This window comes from Canis lupus, chromosome 8, assembly GCF_003254725.2.
Source record: "Canis lupus dingo isolate Sandy chromosome 8, ASM325472v2, whole genome shotgun sequence".
NCBI classification, from domain to species: domain Eukaryota; kingdom Metazoa; phylum Chordata; class Mammalia; order Carnivora; family Canidae; genus Canis; species Canis lupus.
Genome location: NC_064250.1, coordinates 16,274,655 through 16,296,684, shown reverse-complemented (window position 1 = coordinate 16,296,684; position 22,030 = coordinate 16,274,655). Strand labels below are relative to the sequence as shown.

Sequence of the window (22,030 nt, the reverse complement as noted above, 5' to 3'; positions counted from 1 at the left end):
GTTCCAATTTTCTATTTCTTCCTGATCCACTTTTAGTACTTTGTAAGTTTCTAGGAATTTGTCCATTTTTCCAGGTTGCCCTATTTTTTATATATAATTTTTCATAGTATTCTCTTATCATTGTTTGTATTTTTGTGATGTTTCTTTCCCTTTTCATTCTTGATTTTATCTATTTGGGTCCTTTCTCTTTTTGTTTTGGTAAGTCTGGCTAGAAGTTTATCAATTTTATTTCATTAATCTGTTCCATTATTTTGTTGTTGTTTCTATATCATTTATTTCTACTCTAATCTTTATTATTTCCTTTCTTCTGCTTACTTTAGGCTTTATTTGCTGTTCTTTTTTAGCTCCTTTAGGGGCAAGGCTAGGTTGTGTACTTGAGACTTTTCTTGCTTCTTGAATTAGGGCTATACTGCACAGTATACTTCCCTCTTAGGACTATCTCTGCCACATTCCAAAGGTTTTAGACTGTTGTGCTTTCATTTTCATTTGCTTCCATGTATTTTTTTTATTTCTTTCTTAATTTCTTATTTAACACATTCATTCTTTAATAAGATGTTCTTTAACCTCCATGTATTTGATGTCTTTCCAAATTTTTTCTTGTGGTTGACTTCAAGTTTCATAGCGCTGTGTTCTGAAAATATGCAAGGTATGATCTCGATCTTTTTGTATTTGTTGAGAGCTGATTTGTGATCCAGTATATAATTTATTCTGGAGAATGTTCCATGTGTATTCTGCTGCTTTAGGATGAAATATTCTGAATATATCTGTTAGGTCTGTCTGGTCCAGTGGGTCATTCAAAGCCATTGTTTCCTTATTGACTTTCTGTTTAGATGATCTGTCCATTGCTGTAAGTGGGATGTTAAAGTTCCCTAGTAATGTATTATTATCCATGAGTTTCTTTATGTTTATTATTAATTGATTTATATATTTGGGTGCTCCCAAGTTGGGGGCATAAATATTTATATCTACAGAAAGTAGAACTCACAGCCAGAGATTTAATCAATACAGATATAAGTAATATGTCTGAACTAGAATTTAAAACAATTAGGGCAGCCCAGGTGGCTCAGCGGTTTAGCGCCACCTTCAGCCCAGGGCATGATCCTGGAGACCCTGGATCGAGTCCCACGTCGGGCTCTCTGCATGGAGCCTGCTTCTCCCTCTGCCTGTGTCTCTGCCTCTCTCTGTGTGTCTCTCATGAATACATAAATAATAAAAAAATAAAAAATAAAACAAGTAGCTGACTTGCTTCAGTGGAAATGCTTAGGGTCTCCCTACTCCTCTGCCATCTTAACTCCTCTACCAGCACTAAAGTTCAATGAGCACTGAGTCTATTCACACACTAAGTAAATACTTATTAAACCTTAAAGCTAGAAAGGGACCCTGAAAGATATCTAGCAAGCTCTTCAAAGCTGACAATGACTAAAAAACAAGTCCAGAGAAGGTGACGTTGTAAAAATCAGAGACTTCCCAGCCCCCTGTACAAAGAAAGGAAGAACTACAGAAGTAGCAATCTCCTTTTTTTGAAGGTGTGAATATCACACAATATCCTAGATTGAAGCTCTTGTTAAATAATCACATGGCAGTTAAACAACAGAAGAATGTGGTAGAGTACCTATGTTATATCAGGATACATATTCATCAAGACATAAATTATTAAGCATCAATTACAAATATAAAAGCATATTAAATGAGTTTTTCTAAAATAAAAGGTGTTTTTATAAATCTAAAATACTGTGATCACTGAGGAAGGTGAGTGATTTTTATCCCAGTGTCCATAACTATGGACCATGTGCTGAGTGTGCAGGCAAGGCCACAGACACAAAGGCCCACTGCATCTTCCAAATTAATCACATACTGACCAGATGTGCCCTATTGAGTTGTACAAATAAATCATAAATACCTCCCAAAACTAAAGAATGTGGCTTGTAGAGTCAAAGATTCAAAACTATCTTATGCAAATATAAAGATAGTAAAATAGATGTTCTGGAGTAAAAAGTGGATAGGACAGGTAACTCTGAGTAAATCAGGCTCTCCCTCTGTGGAATTTTTTTTTTTTTTAATCTGAAGGTGGCTTTCTCAAAGAGATCTAAAAATTAACTCTACCATAACACTCTTGGTGACCAAATTGGACAACAAGTAGGATATTCAGTCTAAGGAATGTTGTTTCCTAGCAACCACAAGAGTGAGAGCCAGAGATATACAAAGGCATACTTCAAACGTCTGCAACCCCATGAGTTCAAAGATCAAAGTCCTAAAATTTAAAGATTTATTCCTTTTTTTTTTTAATTTTCCAAATGGGAAAATTTTCACTTGCCCCGCTATAAGACATCAATAATGAATCTCAGTACCTAGAAATCATGCTGTTGTGGTGTAAGTATGTTATAGCTTATCTTGAAAAGCAAAGATACTTTTCCTGAAATAAATATAACCAATCACTAAACATTCCTTATTGCTAAATTCAGTAAAACTCAAAACACATGGAATTGGAGTGTGAGTTATCAGGGCTTTATTGTCTATTTAAATTCTACTTTTATTAAAGGACAATAGAGATTCCAGTCGGCTGATGAAAGTTGAGTTATTTGGAATTGCAAAGCAGTATCAGCTTAAGGAGGCTCCACCATATATACCCAGTGATTACATTTCATAAAAGAGATCTGGAAGTGACACAGAAAGAATTTTACCTTCTCTAATAGTTGCTAAGCATAGGAATGAGGTTGAGAGAATTTTGCACTTTTTTTTTTTTTTTTTAAGAGAATACAATGACCTCAGACTTTTTGGTCTGCACTCAACCAACAAAATAAACACATTAGTCATCATTATTCCATCTCTTTTTAAGATTAACAATTGCCTAAAGAGATGAATTGTATAAAGGTTCCTGGATTAACATAGACAACTGTGTGACTATGTCTATATAAAATTAGTTATCTGAGACCCATTTAGGCTTTTTAACTCAATGACAGTTCACAAATACCAGTTATTATTTTTTTTAAGATTTTATTTATTTATTCATGAAAGACACAGAGAGAGAGAGGCAGAGACACAGGCAGAGAGAGAAGCAGACTGCATGCAGGGAGCCCAATGTAGGACTCAATCCCAGGACCCCAGGATCACTCCCTGGGCCAAATGGAGGTGCTAAATGCTAAGCCACCTGGGTGTTGCTGTACCAATTATTATATAACTATGTTCATAAAATAAAAGGGCTGACTCTCATAGGAAAATATGGCTGCACTATCTATGTCCTAAAAGGGAAAAAAAGAATATTGGCTTCCTAAATAATTCAAACTGTGTTCTATTCTCTAAATTGGGTATTTATATAGCCTAATCTACATAATTTATGAATATCTCAGTTTCCTCTCCAATTAATTGCTATTGTTTCATGAAAAATAATGTTGTAAACTACTACTTAATCATAGTTTATCCTACACTAAAATCATGAGCTGAATCTCTATGCTTTTAAAAGCAAAATGACCAGAAATTAATTTTTACATGCCAAATGTATATGTAGAAACATAAACACTATAGTTAACAAAATCTACCACTCTAATATTATCTGAGTAAATTTTAAATTGATCACCATCTGTTTTTGAGCCTATGTAACTGTTCTTACCTCCCCTTCTATAACTGACTTTTTTTTAAGCTGAATGTGGAGCCCAACACAGCGCTAGAACTCACAACCCTGAGATCAAGACCTGAGTTGAGATCAAGAAGCAGATGCTTAACTGATTGAGCCACAGGTGCCCCAATACTTATTTTTATAATAACACCAGAAACAGGAAAAAAATTTTTGAGTAATATGTTTTTTATATATTTCATTGTATTTTATGGATATTTACTGGTATTCCTGTAATTAGTTTTAGATTTAGAGCTACATTTTTTAAATGCAAAATTTTCTTGAAAATATATTATTTTTTGAAATCATTCTCCCTTCCAGGAAACCAGTTTTTTAAAGCTAGTTCCATTTTGTGAACAAAGTTAGTTGACTTAATTTTATTCTTAGCTATTTCAGGGTATGCATGATTTTATTCTATATATTACCAAGGTTCTTTCCAGTAAATGGGCTTGTATTAGATGGGTATCCCAATGCCATGATGCATGTATTTTCTTGAAGATTTGGTTAAATCATTGATTAGAAGGTAGAGGAGTGTTAATGACATATTCAGATGTGCTCCCCATTTCTTTACAGGGAGTCTTTGTATCTATCCCCATTTTTGTACTCTCTTAGTTCCACAACATTTTCCTCTGTCTCTTCTATCCTCCTGTTATTATAAATAAGATGGTTCTACCTGCTTTCACATCAACACGAATTGCACTCCATACCTGTGATGGCACATGGCAGTGGCTTGACAGAGGTTCACATTAGTCTTGCTTATCAGTGCAGCTTGTTTAAAATCCTGAAACAGTTTTATAAGTTGTTGTTAATTTTGCAACATTATCTTTAGTGCTTTCTTAAACTTCTTTCTAACTTTGATTCTACCATGAATATACTTAGCACAACCATTAAAATGTATATCTTACTAAAACTTTATTTTTCCTTTTAGTATCATAGCCAGTGAGAATGGATGGAGCAGAGGACACCCATAGCTGAAAACTCACTCAGAATCTTATGCTACTGGTCTCCACTTTCCTTGTGGTTTTGCCCTGCTGTGTTTAATGAGATATTTCATTGCTTTCTTTTTATTGTTTTTTTTCTCCAGTGCATCCCACCAGAGACTTCCCCATCTAGATAGAAATGGAAATTCACTTGGAGAGAAGCTTTGGTGTTACATGTCTATAGGACAGACAAGCACCCAGGCCCAGGGAAAGGGTATAACTGGACCTTCTGTGTGAATTAGCTTGAAGTTGCTCCTACCTTTGGAATCCACACTTCTGGGAAGTAGTTTATCATTTTGTCCAGGGATCCTAAAAGCTCCTGAGAGGGAGTAATATAAACTCCAATTTCAAGATTTTGAGTTAGAAAAGTCAGCCAGGATAGACAGCCCAGGGAAAGAGGTTGTGAAGAGAATTACAAGTGCTAAGTCTGCAAAAGATCCTGACTTTGCGGCCCTAATGCTATCCTCTATTAGGCACCTCTTTTAGGCACTGGAGAGGAGCTAATCTTAATAGATGGTCTCCCTTTCCTTCTCCCTTCCTCTTTCCTTCTCTTTTCCCTCTTTCTTCCACAAACCTATCCAGGCTGTGCCACAGGGAGGAAGCTGCCTATCTTGTGGGGGAGGAATTAGTTTTCTGCAAATGCTCGGGTGGAAGAGGGCCAGCAGGGTCAAATGAGCACTCTGGGATCATACTGGGGAAGGAAGGCATTTGTCATATAGACCAATCTGTGAATGTGGACTCCTCACTTAGATTCCTGAAGTATATTTTGATACTAAATGGAAATATTTGGGAGAAAATAAGAAAGTGAGTGTCTACTTAAATATAATCAGATATGCTGCCAGCTAATTCCCCTAAAAGGATTGTTTTACTAAAATAGAAGTAAATTTACAAGTGTGAGATTTGTTTCAAATATTCTTATTAATTTGAGGAGTTGTGGGGAGTGACCACAAACTTAAAAGATTGAGAACACCAAGTTTCATTCTGTAATCAGATACAATTAACAAATGTCAACTTGACTTTATATATATATATAACTATTATTATGCCATATGGTAATGAGGTATTAATTATCAACAATAGACATAAATGATGACTTTTAGCATTACTTAGAATAAAGCTAACAGCATTTTTATGTTTTTTCTTGTCTGATTAATCTTCTCTAATATGGAAATCATAAATAACAAACCACACAGAGTCACTCTTATACAAAGCAAAATCCCAACTCCCATTCCCTTCATTGATGAGTTAATAAAGACCTTCACCCACACTGTCCTTTTCTGTGTCAGAGGGTGGGCCCTTGACCTCATTCCTTCCTGTCTCCTCTGAAAACTTGCTCCATCATAATCCTGCCGTTTTCTATATCTTTCCTTGGCTCACTGCCCTGCCCTAACATGCCTTCCCTCAGTCCTCCCTCCCCGAAAACTACACATGGCCTTGTCATTCTAGTTCTTGTCACTACTGATCTCCTTGAAAACATTGTCAACACTCACAGCTGCCATGTCCCCACATCCCCTTAACTCATTATTCCTGTTTTGGAATAATAAAAAGGCCAATTTTATGGCCTTATTAAAGTAACCATATATACAATGCATAGAGTCTAATAAAACTAGAAAACTTACAGAGCTTATAATGACCCCCTCCCTCCATCACCTCTTTATTCAACTCCACTCCCCAAAGGCAACTGTTTTTACAATTTGCTGGGTTTGGTTCCACTATTTGCCTTTAAATTTCTAAACAATATGAATATCATATCATGTTTAATTCCAACATAGGATATTATTTAGCTATCTTAAACCATCACTCCATGCACCTCTCCTTCGATCACTATCCCATTTTTTTAAAGATTTTATTTATTTATTTATTTATTTATTTATTTATTTATTTATTTATTTATGAGAGACACACAGAAAGACGCAGAGACATGGGCAGAGGGAGAAGCAGGCTCCCTGATGCAGGACTTGATCCCCGGACCCCAGGACCATAACCTGAGCCAAAGGTAGATGCTCAACCACTGAGCCACCCAGATGCCCAGCCACCATCCCATTTACCGATGGCAATGCATTTGTCTGTTTTAGTCTCTATTTCACTTTTCTCAAGGGTAGGATCCTTAGCTACCGATATATTTTTTAAGTTTGAGGTATTAAAATTTTGAGTGGTAGTTTTGGGTGCCCTGAACATCTCTTCTCCACTATCTTTAACTTTGTGGAACTATAACTTTCTTATTCCTTTACTGTTTTCCTGGTAGGTTTTCAAGGGGACAAAGAGATAAATATTCTCAATCTAACCAGCTTAATCATTAACTTTCTAAACAATGCCAGTCTAAATGCCGCATTCTACTTCCTGTTCAGTGTGTTCCTATGAGGGTCATACAACTTTCAATTAATAGGTTTTCAACATCTGTCCTACTTAACCACACTATTTATCAATCACTCCCACTAAAATTTTTTCTGTGGGCAGACTTTAAGACTCTGCTTTCTCTTGTTTTGTTTTGTTTTTATCTAGTCCTCGTATTAAGTCTTATATTCTTTCACTGGTTCTTCCTCAACCTGTATCTTTTTTTAACTTAATTTTCAAATTAATTTACTTTATATAGAGAAAAAAATCCTTTTTTAAAAATTTTAACTAGTGTTTGCTGGGCATGCTTTTTTTCTAACCTTTTACTTTTAACCTATCTATATCATTATATTTAAAGTATATTTAAAGTATTCCTATAGCCAGAATATAGCTAGGACTTTTTAAAATAATGTATTTATTTGAGAGAGAGAGAGAAAGAGAGAGATGGGGAAGGACAGAGGGAAAGGGAGAGAGAATCTTAAGGAGACTTCATGCTGAGTGTGGAGCCTGATGTGGGGCTTGATTTCACAACCCTGAGAACATGACCCGAGCTGAAACTAAGTTGGACATTTAACTGACTGTGCCACTCAGGCACACCTATAGTTAGGGCTTTTTAAAAACTCCAGTCTGACATTCTCATTATTTTAATTGATATAGTTTGACCATTTCTATTTACTGTAACTATTGATATGATTAGATTTAGGTCTACCATTTCATTATTCGTTTTCTGCTGGTTTCTTCTGTTTTCTATTTCTTTGTTTTCCCTGTCCAGACTTACTTTGGGTTATTTTAATTTTTAAACAAAATATTCCATTTTAATTAATATGGTCTTTTTGACTAAGAAGGCCACATTTGGGCAGAAATTTAAAATGAAAGGAGGTATGAACCACACACAGATCAGTGGGAAGAGTGTTCTATGCTTAGGGACTAGCTTGTACGAGGATTCTAAGGCAGGAAGGGAGCCTGGCATTTCCAAGGAATAGCAAAAGGCCAGAGTAGAGTGATCTAAGTGAAGAAAAGAAGAGCAGTTCACAATGAGGTCAGATCAGTGGACAAAAGTCAGATCATATAGGGTCTTGGCTGGCCAGTCAAGAATTCAGATTTTATTCTAAATGTTATGTGAAGCTAATAGAAGGTTTTGAGCAAAGGAATAACTTGATCTTTTTCATGTTTTTAAGGGGTCTCTCTAGCTGCTGTGTAAAGAACAGAATGTAGAAGAACAAAAAAGTAAAGAGGACAGTTAAGAAGCTACTACAATAGTCCAGGGGAAAGATGGTTGAGGCTTGAATTAGGAGGACAGCAGTAGCAAAAATGAGAAGTGATAAATTCAAAATATGCTTTGATGGTAGAGCTGACTGGACTTGCTCATGAGTTAGAAGTGGGATAAAGAAAGAGAAGGGTCAATAAGGATTCCCACTAGACCATGAGCTCCTCAAGGACTGGGACTCTGTCTTAATGAAATCCATGACTTAAACATTAATGCCAGTTACTTGTCTGGGTCAGAAAGAACATAGGATTTGGGATCAAGAAAAATCTGAGTTCAAATCTCACCCCAGTCTTTCCTAGCTGAAAGATTTTATTAAGTACTAAATAAATATTTACTTGTTAGATAACACAGGCCCTGTATTTAATTCTCAAACAGCTAAAATATTTTGCTCCCAATCCCCATTTTCCTATATTGCTCCACCCCAACACTGTTGCCCAGAGTTCCATAGCTTACTTTCCTGCTCCAAAGAAGTTCCTTAGCTTCTCTTACCTAAGGGAATTCTGAATGGTCTATTTCAAAACCAAAACCTAAAGAAGTTCAGCTCTTGAAATTACATTTCATCGTAGTATAAATTGCCTAGAATAAGGTTTCTCAGGCACTTTCTTAATAATAACTATTTCTGTGGGGGCAGAATTTCAAAAGATGACTCCAGGGCATAGAAAAATAATACAAGGCATCTCTAAAGGTGAAAAAAATTAGGGAACACTCCACTACATAATATTCTGTTGTCACTCCTCAGAAACACAAAAACAGAACTACTATTATATAATAGCAAACTTCAAATTGCTATTTAATTTTTGCCCAATATCTTTTCATCTTAATTCCAAATTAATTTAAAATAGACAATACAAATAAGATAAAAATGAAGATGGTGAATTTTGTTCAATTATAATTAATAACAACTAATTACTAAAATACATTTTAAACCACCTGTTTCTCTTTTGACACACTGCAGATGCTCTTTTATTGCAATTCTGAGTGCCTGTTTCCACTAACCTAAAAGTCTATTCCCAGTAGCCTATTTTAGGCAGCTATTTTCTGCCCTATGTAAAACAAACAGTTTTATTTTGATATAGTTTCAATGGGGAACAAGAAAAGTTGCAAGTGAAGAAGAATTAGCACCGAGCAGCAAAATAAATAATACATAAATCATTCTATTTGCCAAATAATTGAGTTTTGTGTGTAGCCAAGATACTCCCTAGGAGAAAGTGAGTATATTACTATTTCAACAAATCAGAAACACTTTTTTACATATTAGCTATTTACCTGCAATCAAAACAAAGTAAAAATACACATTTTTGGGCAAATATTATATTATTCACTCAAAGTACTTCAATACAATTCTTGCTAAAGTTGTTATTGCTCATTAATACTGCCATTTGATACCAAGAAAAATTTGTTCACTAGTTTTCAGAACATGCAAAATCAAGTGGGTTCATTTTTACAAGTAAACAGGAAAGTTTACCTCCAATGCAAAACTATACTGCTCTAGCTCTACATAGATGAGTCCACGATTAATGAAAGTATTTAACATCACAGTTTCTCCAGCATCAAGAAGAAGCACGATTCCATAATCTGTTAACGCCTAAAAAAAAAAAAAAAATCACTTACAACCTAGATTTAACTCTTTAGAGCCTTACCACATTGGTTATGAACAAATGTGTTTATGCCTAAACTATGACTTATAATCAATTCTTTCATGAATCTTACATTTATGGCCAAAAAGAATCATCCAGATTTAAAGGATGCCTTTAATTAAATAAGACACTGTTATGTTTCAATAAGTGGTCCACACTGTGCTTGCCTTTCACATGTTATCTGTGAATCATCCTAAGCATTTTTATTGTATATGGTTTGGATGGCAGGGAAATGCAACACCCTTCCCCCACTCAGTAGTTTCACGAAATGAGTGTTGACAGTAAAGAAGAGCACTTTACTTTTTAAAATTTATTTTTAGTGTTTTATTGTTTTCCCCACTGAAACCTAAGGTTTATGGAGGGAGGCAAAGCTTATATCTATTTTGTTCACCAAATTGTAAAGCCAATAGCTAGCTCAGTGCCTGGACATAATAAGCTTTAGATAAATTTTTGTTGAATGAATAAATCATGAATCAATGAAAATGGATTTAATACACTAACTAACAAGCACTCATTTGAAAATTACTTGAAAATATTTTGATAAGCACACTCATGTTTTGTAAGACATTAGTCTAAACTAAGAATTATCAACTCATAGGACCTTTCTCCATTACTTTATTTTTTTTTTTAATTCACTGTCTAAATAAGTGGTTACTGGTCATCTACTCTACACCAGGTAATAGGAATATCCTAGTTTTGGGTTGTAGCTGATCCTCTTAACTTATTTTCCTACTGAACATTTTGTCCAAAAAGGCCATATGGATTTCTCTGGTGTCTAAATAGGGTGTCTTTCGATCGAATGGGGGCCTCCAAATACAGGGCAATGATGGGGTAGAAGCTGGTGGCTCAGGCAGTGATAGAATCCACCTGAGGCAGAACAAAGGAGATAGAAAGTGACCTCTACAGTTTCATCAGAAAAGTGCTAAGTCTTACATGCCTGTAGTACGTTCTAAATGAAAATGCAAATAAGAAGTATTTTACTATGTGCTCATTGGTCCTTCTGTAGTGTTTCATTACTAGGCCCTCAAATGTCTAAAAGAACTGTACAATTTCAGATCCTATATGTGCATTATGACATAATTATAAGCAAACTTCTGCTGGGCTGTACAAATAATTCATAATACTTATAAAACAAAACAAAACTAGAATGTTAGCAATTTTCCTGTTACAGAATCACCAGAATGTAAAACCTCTATAATGCCTTAGAGGTCAACTAAGCAGTTAACTATATTAACACAAGAGGAAACAAAAGGTGGGAAATGAGATGTCATGAAGGTCAATAAGCAGGATTTAGATCATGCCTCTGCTATTGTATTATTACTAGCTCTTCAATCTTGGGAAAATTACTTAACGCTAAGCCTCAGTTTCCTCATCTACAAAATTGGATATTAACAACTTACCATAGTGTTGTAAAAGTCCACTTAAAAATATTTTGATTGTATTTGGTAAAGCACTTAGCTCAGTGCTTGTCATCCAATAAGCCCTAAGTAAGTGGTAACTGTTATATTAAAATGAGGTGATAGGAAGCAGAATTCACCTTTTCTTAATTTTTTATGAAAGCATATCTTGGAAGAACACCTAAGTGTATTTTCTGCGGAAAGGTACTTGGGTATTCTCACTCTAGTGATGTCAGGAATGCTGAGAAACAGGTGGAGGGAAACAAAAAGGGAGGAGGTGACACTGTTAAATGACATCCGGTCCACATGCTGGAGGTCAGATGGTTTTACAAAGCCACCTAAAGACTATTAACCAGAAGCAAACAAACCTGTGAACACCAATATAGGCATCTACTCTGTGTGACTTGGGTGTATTTCTAACTTCTCCCTGCTTCCATTTCCTCCTCTGTGAAACACCTCAGTTGGATAAAATGTGTTGGGTACCTGGCAGCTCTAAAATAACCAAGAGATAGTTAGATCTCTAGGTAGTTTTCCATTTTCCCTAGTTATAGAACACTGATTCTGTTACATATCAGAGATAACAAAAATGGGAGTTCTCTGCCTCACTCAGTTCATTGTTTGTGGCTTCAGAGTTACCCAGAAAAGGCAGGAATGGGGGTGGGAGGGAGACAGCAAAGACACCTGCTGTGCAGGTTACTTGATAAATGATCCTTTAATTAGCCCTTAGAATCTTAACAACTCCTTGGTTAAAAATTAGTTATTCATTTGTCAACATTTCTGTAGGAAACCTGATAGACTTGCTACCAGGAATTCTATAATCTCTTACATAGAAACAATGGTTCTTTTATTTTTTTTAAGATTTTATTTATTTATTCATCAGAGACACACATAGAGAGAAGCAGAGACACAGGCAGAGGGAGAAGCAGCCTCCATGCAGGGAGCCAGACGTGGGACTCGATCCCAGGACTCCAGGATCACGTCCTGAGCTGAAGGTGGCGCTAAACAGTTGAGCCACCTGGGCTGCCCAAAACAATGGTTCTCAACTTCTTCCCTGCCATAGCAAGTAAATTTCTAAATTTCCAAATGTTTTAAACAGATTTCACTGTCCAAATTTCAAGGAGATTGGAAGAGTGTATCCACACAGAACAGTCTTTTAGGAGAAAGCTTCATTGACTACGGATGTAGAAAGAATTAAGGAAGACAAGCAGGCAACAGAGAGAGAAGCAAGAGGATTGCACAGAACTTGAAAAGATCAAGACCAGCTGGCTAGTGAGGAATTTTGATTGGTAAAGGGCCAAAACTACAAGGGTAGGGAAGAGAAGGATAAGATTCAAATATATAAAAGAGGGTTTGCACAGGTAGAAGATGGATCAGGACAAATAGAGAAAAAAGTTTTCCTGCAACCATCAGCTGGGGCTCTTTAAAAAAAAAAAAAAAAAGATTTTACTTATTTATTCATGGGAGACATAGAGAGAGAGGCAGAGACTCAAGCAAAGGGAGAAGCAGGCTCCACGCAGGAAGCCCGATGTGGGACTCGATCCCAGGACCCCAGGATCACACCTGAGCCAAAGGCAGACACTTAACCCTTGAGCCACCCAGGAGTGCCACAGATGGGGCTTCTTTTTTTTTTTTTTAAGACTTCATTTATTTATTCATGAGAGACACCGAATAAGAGAGAGAGGCAGAGACCCAGGCAGAGGAAGAAGCAGGCTCCATGCAGGGAGCCCGACGTGTCTGTAGCCTGAGCACTGTACAGAAAAATACCTTGACAAACTGTACTAGTTAATGTTAAGATTTTGAAGCAATAATATTGCTTGTGATCTCTGCTTAAAAATTATCCAGTGTATCAGTAGAAACACTTGCTCAAATGAAAATTATGTAATATATTTTAATTTATAAATGCCTTTAAATGCTTATAAAAGCATTGTAAAATTAATTTTTCATTTACCATTGCAAAGATTGTATAAAAATATTTGATGAGGACTAACAAACATTAAATATTCTTTGAAATGGTTCTTTGTTTTCTCAAGTTTGTGTGAGTGTGTGTGTGTTTCCACAGGAATTATTTTTCAAAATTATAACAGAAATAAGAAAATGCTTTACACATGCTTTAAATATGTTTACAATCACTGTTAATATGTAGTTTACTAAAATGGTCATCTTACCAGTCGAAGTTCATTTATCTTAGTGTAACATAATGCTCTGTTATAAAATGCTACATAACTGTTTTTGTCCATATTGATAGCTGTAGTTAAATCTGTAATCGCTAACTTATAAGTCTACAAAGAAAAAAAGTAAATAGATAAGAATGGTTAATCATAATGGACTGAAATTTAATTGTAAAATAAAGTCTTGATTCTATCTGAATTTTTGGAACACTCATTTACCCATTCTGTGCATCATCTGTGAAATTAACACAATTAAGCTAATCTCTCACAGAATTAATTAAGATCTCTTGGTAGAATTATTATAATAATGTTTCTCCTACCTGCAAATAAAATTCAATATATAACTTAATTTAGATGATTATCTTATTGCCAATTTTGCAATACAGCTAAAAAAAAGATTATATTTCTTAGTAAAAGAGAAATAGGCCACATTCATCCAGCAAACATTCATGAAAGCTTGCTTACTTTTTTCACTCATACTGTTGTGTAACATAATGGTCATGTTTTCTACCCATGTTCTCTTTCATTTCCTCTTTGATGCATTTCTGATACCTTAGATTATTCATTTCTATAGATAGCAATTTTCATGCAATTAACGTAATACAAGGTCTTACCTTTGCTTTAAGGCATTATTTGCAAAATATTTCACATGAAATAGTTACAAAGAAAGGTCAGAAAAGAAAAGTATAGAGAAACAAAGTATTCCATGAAGTATCAATACTGCTCACACCATTCCAGTAATTTTCATTTAGGAATCAATTATAAACTCAAGCAATGATTTTGTTCTTAGTGTGTGTAACTGTATTATTTAAGATAGTAAAAGAGTAAAACATTTAAAACAACCCAAATGCCCAATAATAAAAATATACTATGGTAGATATTATTCAGTCATTGAAAGTGGTATCTTCAAAGATTGTGAGAAGCAAGACACAACAAAATCTCAACTTTGGAAAATACTTCATATTTTCAGGGAAAAAAAGACTAAATGTAAATAAACCAAAATACTCTCAGGAATTGTTATTTTATGGTGGGGATAATAGGTAATTTTAATCTTCTCCTTTATTCTCCTATGTATTTTCCAAATTCTTTGCAATGAATATACACTACTTTTTTAATAAGATAAATAACAAGTGCTGTTTAAAAAATAAATATCACTATTTTGTGAAAAATTATGAATTGAAATCCCTTTGATGTGCTGTGAAAGTATAAAGTGTTCTACCCAATTCTGTCCTTTATACCATAGTGATTCTCCTCTTACAGAGAAAAAAAAGGAAGCAAGTCATAACTTGGCATCTGAGCATCTGTCCACTATAAAATCTCAGTTAACAAGGTAGGAAACCACCCTACCTTGTTGTAGTATTTCAGAACTCCTCTGTAGATATAAGCACGCACACTCTGAGGATAAATTTTGATGGCTTCATTACAATTCAAGATTGCTTTGGAGTATCTGCCTTTCAAACCATAGAAGGCTACTCGGCTTAAGTATGCCTTTTCAGAGAAAGAGCGGAGGAAAGCAGGAATTGATATATTTTTTTAAGATTTTATTTATTTAATCATGAGAGACACAGAGTGAGAGAAGCAGAGACACAGGCAGAGGGAGAAGCAGGCCCCATGCAGGGAGCCCCATGTGACTCCACCTGGGTCTCCAGGATCACACCCCAGGCTGAAGGCACGCTAAACCACTGAGCCACCCGGGCTGCTCCTGATATTTTAATAAAAGCACCAATTCTTCCAAAATATATAGTAGTTTGAACAAATCTATACCATCTAAAGATGGTATAAAATACAGTCTTTTTTCCCTACTCTTTTATTAGAAAATATTTCAAACAGGTGCCTGGGTGGCTCATTCTGTTGAGCATCTGACACTAGGTTTCAGCTCAGGTCATGATCTCTCAGGGTCATGGCACCAAGCCCCAAGGAGTTTCTGTGATCAGTAGGGAGTCTGCTTGAGATTCTCTCTCTCTCTCTCCCTCTCTCTCTCTCTCTCTCTCTGCCCCTCCTCCCACTCATGACATACTCTCTCTCAAATAAATAAATCTTTTAAAAAATATTTTGAACATATAGAATAATTGAAAAAATAGTACAATGAACTCCCATATGACCTATTTGGATTCAATAATAATTATTTTGCAATATTTGTTGTATCTATTTTTTTCTCCACGATTGCCTCGTCCTGGTTTGCTGTGGATTCTCTCCTCGGTCCATCATGTTGCTGCCAACTCCAGAGGCCACCAAAAAGGGGCAGAGCGAATGCAGGTGGCCCGGTGGCCCCTGGGACCTGCTTGGAGCCCTGCAGGGCCTGAGGGGCATGGGGAGGGCTGTGGCTGGAAGGGGTGTGGGCTGGGAGCATGTGCTCCATCCCCACCCCACTGTACATTGTCGTCGTTTCATTGTACAGAAAAATATTTCTATATTTGCAATGTTTGCTTATTTGAAAATAAGTTGTAGACATCATAAAACTTCAACCCCAGGTTTTCCATTATGCAAACATTCTCCTGCATAAGCACACTACCCTTATACATCTGAGAAAATTAATAGTATTTCTCTAAAATCATCTAATATTTAGTATACTCAAATTTCATAGGCTTTTAAAATCTGGATCCAATCAAGCTTCACCTATTGAATTTCGTGTTATCTCTACAGTCTCTTAAAAGGCAGGAATAAATGTGATAGCAAAATGCAAAGTAAATAAAATTAATAATAGTACATAAAATTATAATTGTTAGTAGGTACAACAAAATAGTAGCAATATTTATAAACATTACAATTCATGAAGCACTTTTACATAATCACTGTTGAAAACAAAATTTTTAGTTCAAGAGGAAATACAGATATATGAATTATCAAAACACAGCTGAAAAGTAGGTATAAGTAACTGATTCTTGCTAACTAATAATAACGACATATAAAGATTTAATAGTTTTAACAAATTTGACACACCCTCCAAATCACTGAAATTGTTCATTTAAATACCTGGTAATGTTTTGGATTGAGGGTAATTGCATGATTAAAGTCCAAGATTGAGCTGTCCTTTTGGAGTTTTACTTTACAAAGCCCACGTTGATAAAAGCCTTCTGCAAAACCAGGATTTGCTTTCACAGCTTTCGTAAAACAATCAAAGGCCTAGAAGAGTATTTTGTTAAGTCAGGTTTATTACTATAATTTATACGTCCCTTTACTCCCAGATTAATATCAAATAATCTATGTTGCTAGATAGCAGTACTTTTGGAAGTATAATTTCGATATTTTTCATATTATGTTTATTCAAAGAAATCACAACCTATACAATTATTTTCCATGAGGGCCCAAGAACCATAGCAAATACATAGTTATGAAATTTCCAAACAATAGAACTCTAAAATTTTTCCCAACATTGTAAAGCAAAGGTTGGTTTGTTCTGGCTGTCCAAAAGGGCTAAAAACACAGAAAAGATTTCTAATTAATCTTATATTTATTGGAATTTCCTAATGGAACAACTAATCTAGTGCAACTCTTTTTCAAGTTTATAGGGATGCAAGACCCTATGAATACAAAGACTGGAATGGTATGTGTGTATGTATGTGTGTGTGTGCGTGCATGCACATGTGCCTGTGCATGTCCATGTCTATATGTCTGTCTGTAGAGAGATGAAATTATGGAATATCCAGTATTAGCCATTGTAAAATAACTATTTTATTTATTTATCACATCACTAACAATTTTAAAATAGAGTCTGCTTGAGATTCTCTCTCCCTATCCATCTGCCCCTCTTCCATTCACTCTCTAAATAAATAAATAAATAAATAAATAAATAAATAAATAAATAAATAAAATCTTTAAAAAAATAAAAATAAAGCACTTATAATTTAATGAGTAAATTCATGTCAGTGTGATGAAAATATTCTGCTATAATAATTTCCTACAGTTAGATTTACTTTTTTGGTAGGAAACACATTAGTCTTTGGAATACTGTTGACAAGTATCAAATAAAATGTGTTAAATAAATAAAACAATATAGTAGGCATTGCAGAGTGCACACTATTAGAAGCACACTTTTATAAGAAATTGGTCTAATCACTCACTCTATAGGTAGCCTTCAGAAATAGAACTGAATGCAAGCAATCACAATTTCTAAAATCACAAATAACTATGCTTCTAAATATACAAAATACCATTTGTATATTGCCTTCCTCCATGTAACAAAGACCCAAGTTATACAGACAGTCTGCTGAAGCTGCTATGGCATTTGGTCCTTTATCAGAATGAGAAAAAATATCCAACGCCTTTTTAAACATTCTCACAGCTTCCTAGAATGGTTACAAAAAAAAAAAAAAAAAGATGGAAGAGAATATTTCTTTCTAGTATTTATTTAACAATGACAGCTTTAAACATTATAAGGAATCCTGAGCACACAGTCCTACTCTCATTTTACCCTAGGTACACCAGCCTGGTAAAGACACAGGCCTTGTCATTGCACCACCAGGTGAGGACTGAGGTGCAGAATATGATGGCAGGGAATCCCACACCAAGGTGCCTCTACAATTTGCTACTTCAGCAGGCTTATACATGTGCATTTTTAAAACTATAATTTCTAAATTCTAAAGATTATTTTCTTGTAGTCTAAAATCAAATTTATTGACTAGTTTATGGTCAATTTTTTAGTAATTTTCCTGGAAGAAATAGTGGACAGCTATTAAATAGTAAGGGATAATATCTGATGTCGTTTTAATTAACCTTTATTTTGTCTTACTGTGTTCCTAATGGGATTCCACTGGCACCAGGAAATAAACTAACATCAAAAATCACCCATTTAAACTATTTAGTCAACATAATTGAAATTCAGTAATGAAAAAAATTCAATTTTCCAGATAGAAATGACTTTTTATAGTAAGCTAATAGATGTATATATCTATATGGAGATACAAATATTTGTGACTCTTTAGCTCACTTTCTTAATTATATTAAATTACTAAAAACACATGAGATTTCGCTTGGATGTGCTAAGTGTCCTCTGTGCCCCCACTTAGCATTTACTTCATATATTTACAGCCCATCTTTACATCTTCATTCTCAGCACATGACCTTGCTGTAGAAAAAATGCATCACATTCTTTCCCCATTTCCCTCATTATTTTTCAATGTATCTATATCTTCCCCCATCTCCATCTTTTTTCTCTCTTGTCTTTGAATGGTTTCCTTCTCCTCCCTTTGAGAACTAATTCCTCAAACTGTGTCCCTGACTCCCACTCTGCGCAAACACAAGTTATTTCCTTCCTCTTCTAAATTACTGCCCTTTCATTATCTCTTTGAATCCATAAAGTCTTCTGTCCCATTTAAATTAAAGTGAACACATCTTCACTACCTCTTGGAGCTGATGTCCTACTTGTCTCTTCTTCACTACTCTGAAAAGACTCCTGGGGAAGCTCTGGAGGGGCTTACAGGTAAGGCATACTTACATTCTAAATAGAGTAGTGCAGCTGTTGTGTTGGAAGAGTGCAACACTGCTGCTATCATTCTAGCAAAATAAAAATATGCTTTGGACTAGGATAATAACCATAGAAATAGAGAAAGGAAGTAGAATTGAGAGATATTTAGAATGAATCAAGAGAACATCACTATTGATTGGATAGAAAAGGGCAATCAAAGATAACTCCAGGTTTCTACAGAGCAATAAGTAGGGGGAGAGGAGGTTAAATTAAATATGAATATTCCAAAAGAAATTCAATATAATAAAGGTGTCAATTCTCCCTAAAATAACCTAGGGATTAAATACAATTCAATCAAAATTTTGACAGATTTTTTTAACAGATCTTGATAAGCTAAATTTAAAATGCATACAGTAGAGTAAAGGCCCAAGAATAACCAGGAATTTCCTAGAGAAGAATATGGTATAGGAACTAGCTCTACCAGGTATCAAGAATAACAATAAAATTATAATAATTAACTATAATAATAATTAAGACATTGTAGGGGCACCTGGGTAGCTCAGTTGGTTGAGCATCCTACTCTTGATTTTGGCTCAGGTCACAATTTCAGGGTCCTGAGCTTGCATCGAGCCTGCGGCTCATTGGGGAGTCGGCTTGAGATTCTCTCTCTCTCCTTCTCCCTCTGCCCCCCACCCCCACTCTCTCTCTCCTTCTAAAAATAAATAAAAGTTTAAAAAAAGGCATTGTTCTATTGGGTCAGGGATAGAGAAACTGACCAAAAGAACAGAATAGAGAGCCCAAAACCAGATTTGCACATACATGAATACTTATAACCAATAGATGTACCACTTCTGATCTTTGGGTTGAGAGAACATTTCAATAAATGATACTAGAACACTTGAATATCCATATAGGGAAAATTGATATTTTATCACTTATCTCATACTAAAGAAATCAACTTAAGTTAGTCTTCAATGGAAAAAGCAAAAGTTTTAAGCTTTTAAAAGAAAATATGGAAGGATATCTGTATGACCTTGGGATAGGGAAAAACTTCTTAAACAAGAATTTTTTAAAGCCATGATGATAAAACAAAAAAAATGTATTTATACTACTATATTAAAATTAAGAACCTCTCTAAAACCAGCCACAAAATGCAAGATGCATGGCACACACAACTATCAACCAATTTAATTTTTTAATGCCTAAAATCAATATGAACAAGACAAACAAAAAATATGTTTAAGATGTTGATAGGACAGGAAATATGAGTGGTTAACAAACATATAAGAAGACATTCAATCTGTACTCAAACAGAGGAATGTGAATTAAAACCACATGAAACACCAGTTTTTATCTACCAAATTGACAATAATAAAGCCTGATAACCAATTACAGTAGAGGATACAGATCAACAGGCACACACATACATGACAGGTAGGATAATAAATTGGTACAAACCCATGTAATAATGTGTCACTCTCTTTTTTTAATGAAAAATAATTTTATTGAAAAGCCAATAAAATATTTGTATGTTTTTTAAAAAGAATTTATTTAAATTCAATTTGTCAGCATATAGTATAACACCTAGTGCTCATCCCATCAAGTGCCCTCCTCAGTGTCCATCACTCAATCACCCCATTCCTCCAACCACTTCCCCTTCTGCCACCCTTTGTTTTTTCCCAGAGTTAGGAATAATGTGTCACTTTATTGAAAGTTAAATATTTACATTCAAAAGTTAAATATTTCTAGGCTAGGAATATAGCCTAGAAAACTACTCCACATGTTAACAGAAAACATGAAAAAGAGTATTTATAGCAGCCCTACTCTCAAGAGGAAAAGGAATAATCCAAATGTTAACACAAGAATCAATAAATGAATATTATAATTTAGTTTTATTAAAAAAGTATGTAAGCCTTAGTATTCAAAGCACAATATAAAAATTCTATTAATAAGTTTAATAAGTGTTACACAAGACTTTTCACCTTGTTTCTCTTGGCCTTCATTTGGGCTTTTGCTAATAGAGTATACATGGTGAGCTCAGGCCTATTCAAAGTAATCCTATCCAAGACCTGAATGGCTTTGTCATGGTTTTCACAAAATGAATAAATGAGTGCTTGCTGTATAGGACTCAACTCAATGAGACCTAAAAGGAAAAGAAAGTTTATCAATACCTTTGCCAAATATCTAGGATTTAGAATATAATTATTTTAAGGAAGTCAAGCAATTCAATAATTTACCTTTGTAATATGGAGTAATAAATCAACACTATACTAAAATCTATTCACCACCAACAAACAATAAGACATTCCAATTACAGACAACAAAAGCTAGAAAATAAAAGTATAACCCTGACATCTCCTATAATAATCTCTCACAAAACTCACTTCATTATGAAGCATTTAATAGTTGACTATGTATATGTGAAACTGATGATATACAGTTTCAAAATCTATCCTTGATCAAATAAACATTTCATGTTATCCATATATAGCTATTGCAAACAATGTAAACATTTTTAGGCAATAATTATTTTTAAATTAAGACAATAATAATTTTGCATTATTTATATTTACCTTTGTTCATTTCTGCTACTTGATAAATAGTAAACTTTGCAAGATTATAACATTTCATCATAAGAAGATATTGTCCTCTGGAAGAAATAATACCTTTTTGATTCTAAGCAGTTAAAAATAATTTTTCTAAAGTAAATTTCTTATAACAAGTTATTTAAATTTTTATAATTATAATACTTATTCTTACTTACATATGAAAGATAAAACAATGCAAAAATTATAATAAACATTTTATGTAGTCTAAATAGACTAATCAGCATGCAGATATAATGAAAAACAATTTAGGAAAAGTGAAGCTGAAAGAAAAATACTCAAATCTTTTTCCTATTATCTGTATTTTAAATCTTATACTCTAAACCCACAGCTAACATCATACTCAGTGGTGAAAAACTAAAACTTTTCTAGTAAGATCAGAAATAAGACACGAATGCCCATTCTTGCCACTTTCATTTAACATAAAAGTCCTTGCCACAGTAATCAGGCAAGAAAAAGAAATAAAGGCACCCAAATTAGAAAAGAAGAAGTAAAACTCTCACTATTAACAGATGACATGATACTATATAGAGAGAACTCTAAAGACTCCGAAAATAAACTATAAGAACTAATAAATGAATTCAGTAAAGTTGCAGGATACAAAATGAATATACAAAAATCTTTTAT

General features: G+C 34.4%; 1 protein-coding gene across 5 annotated transcripts in view; it reads right to left on the bottom strand.

The window, feature by feature from the left end:
• The window catches only part of TTC6 (tetratricopeptide repeat domain 6), a 172,802-nt gene that overhangs the window by 19,746 nt on the left and 131,026 nt on the right, over positions 1-22,030 (bottom strand). For 3 of the 5 annotated variants that reach the window (XM_049113069.1, XM_035720013.2, XM_035720014.2), the window contains 8 exons: positions 21,371-21,447; positions 20,780-20,940; positions 17,545-17,679; positions 16,367-16,516; positions 14,741-14,881; positions 13,391-13,504; positions 9,657-9,776; positions 4,318-4,391 (listed from right to left, as the gene is read on the bottom strand). In XM_049113069.1, coding sequence (XP_048969026.1) covers positions 4,318-4,391; positions 9,657-9,776; positions 13,391-13,504; positions 14,741-14,881; positions 16,367-16,516; positions 17,545-17,679; positions 20,780-20,940; positions 21,371-21,447 — 972 coding nt within the window. The remainder of the gene's footprint in view (positions 1-4,317; positions 4,392-9,656; positions 9,777-13,390; positions 13,505-14,740; positions 14,882-16,366; positions 16,517-17,544; positions 17,680-20,779; positions 20,941-21,370; positions 21,448-22,030) is intronic. The other 2 variants (XM_035720011.2, XM_049113068.1) reach the window with 2 other exon arrangements.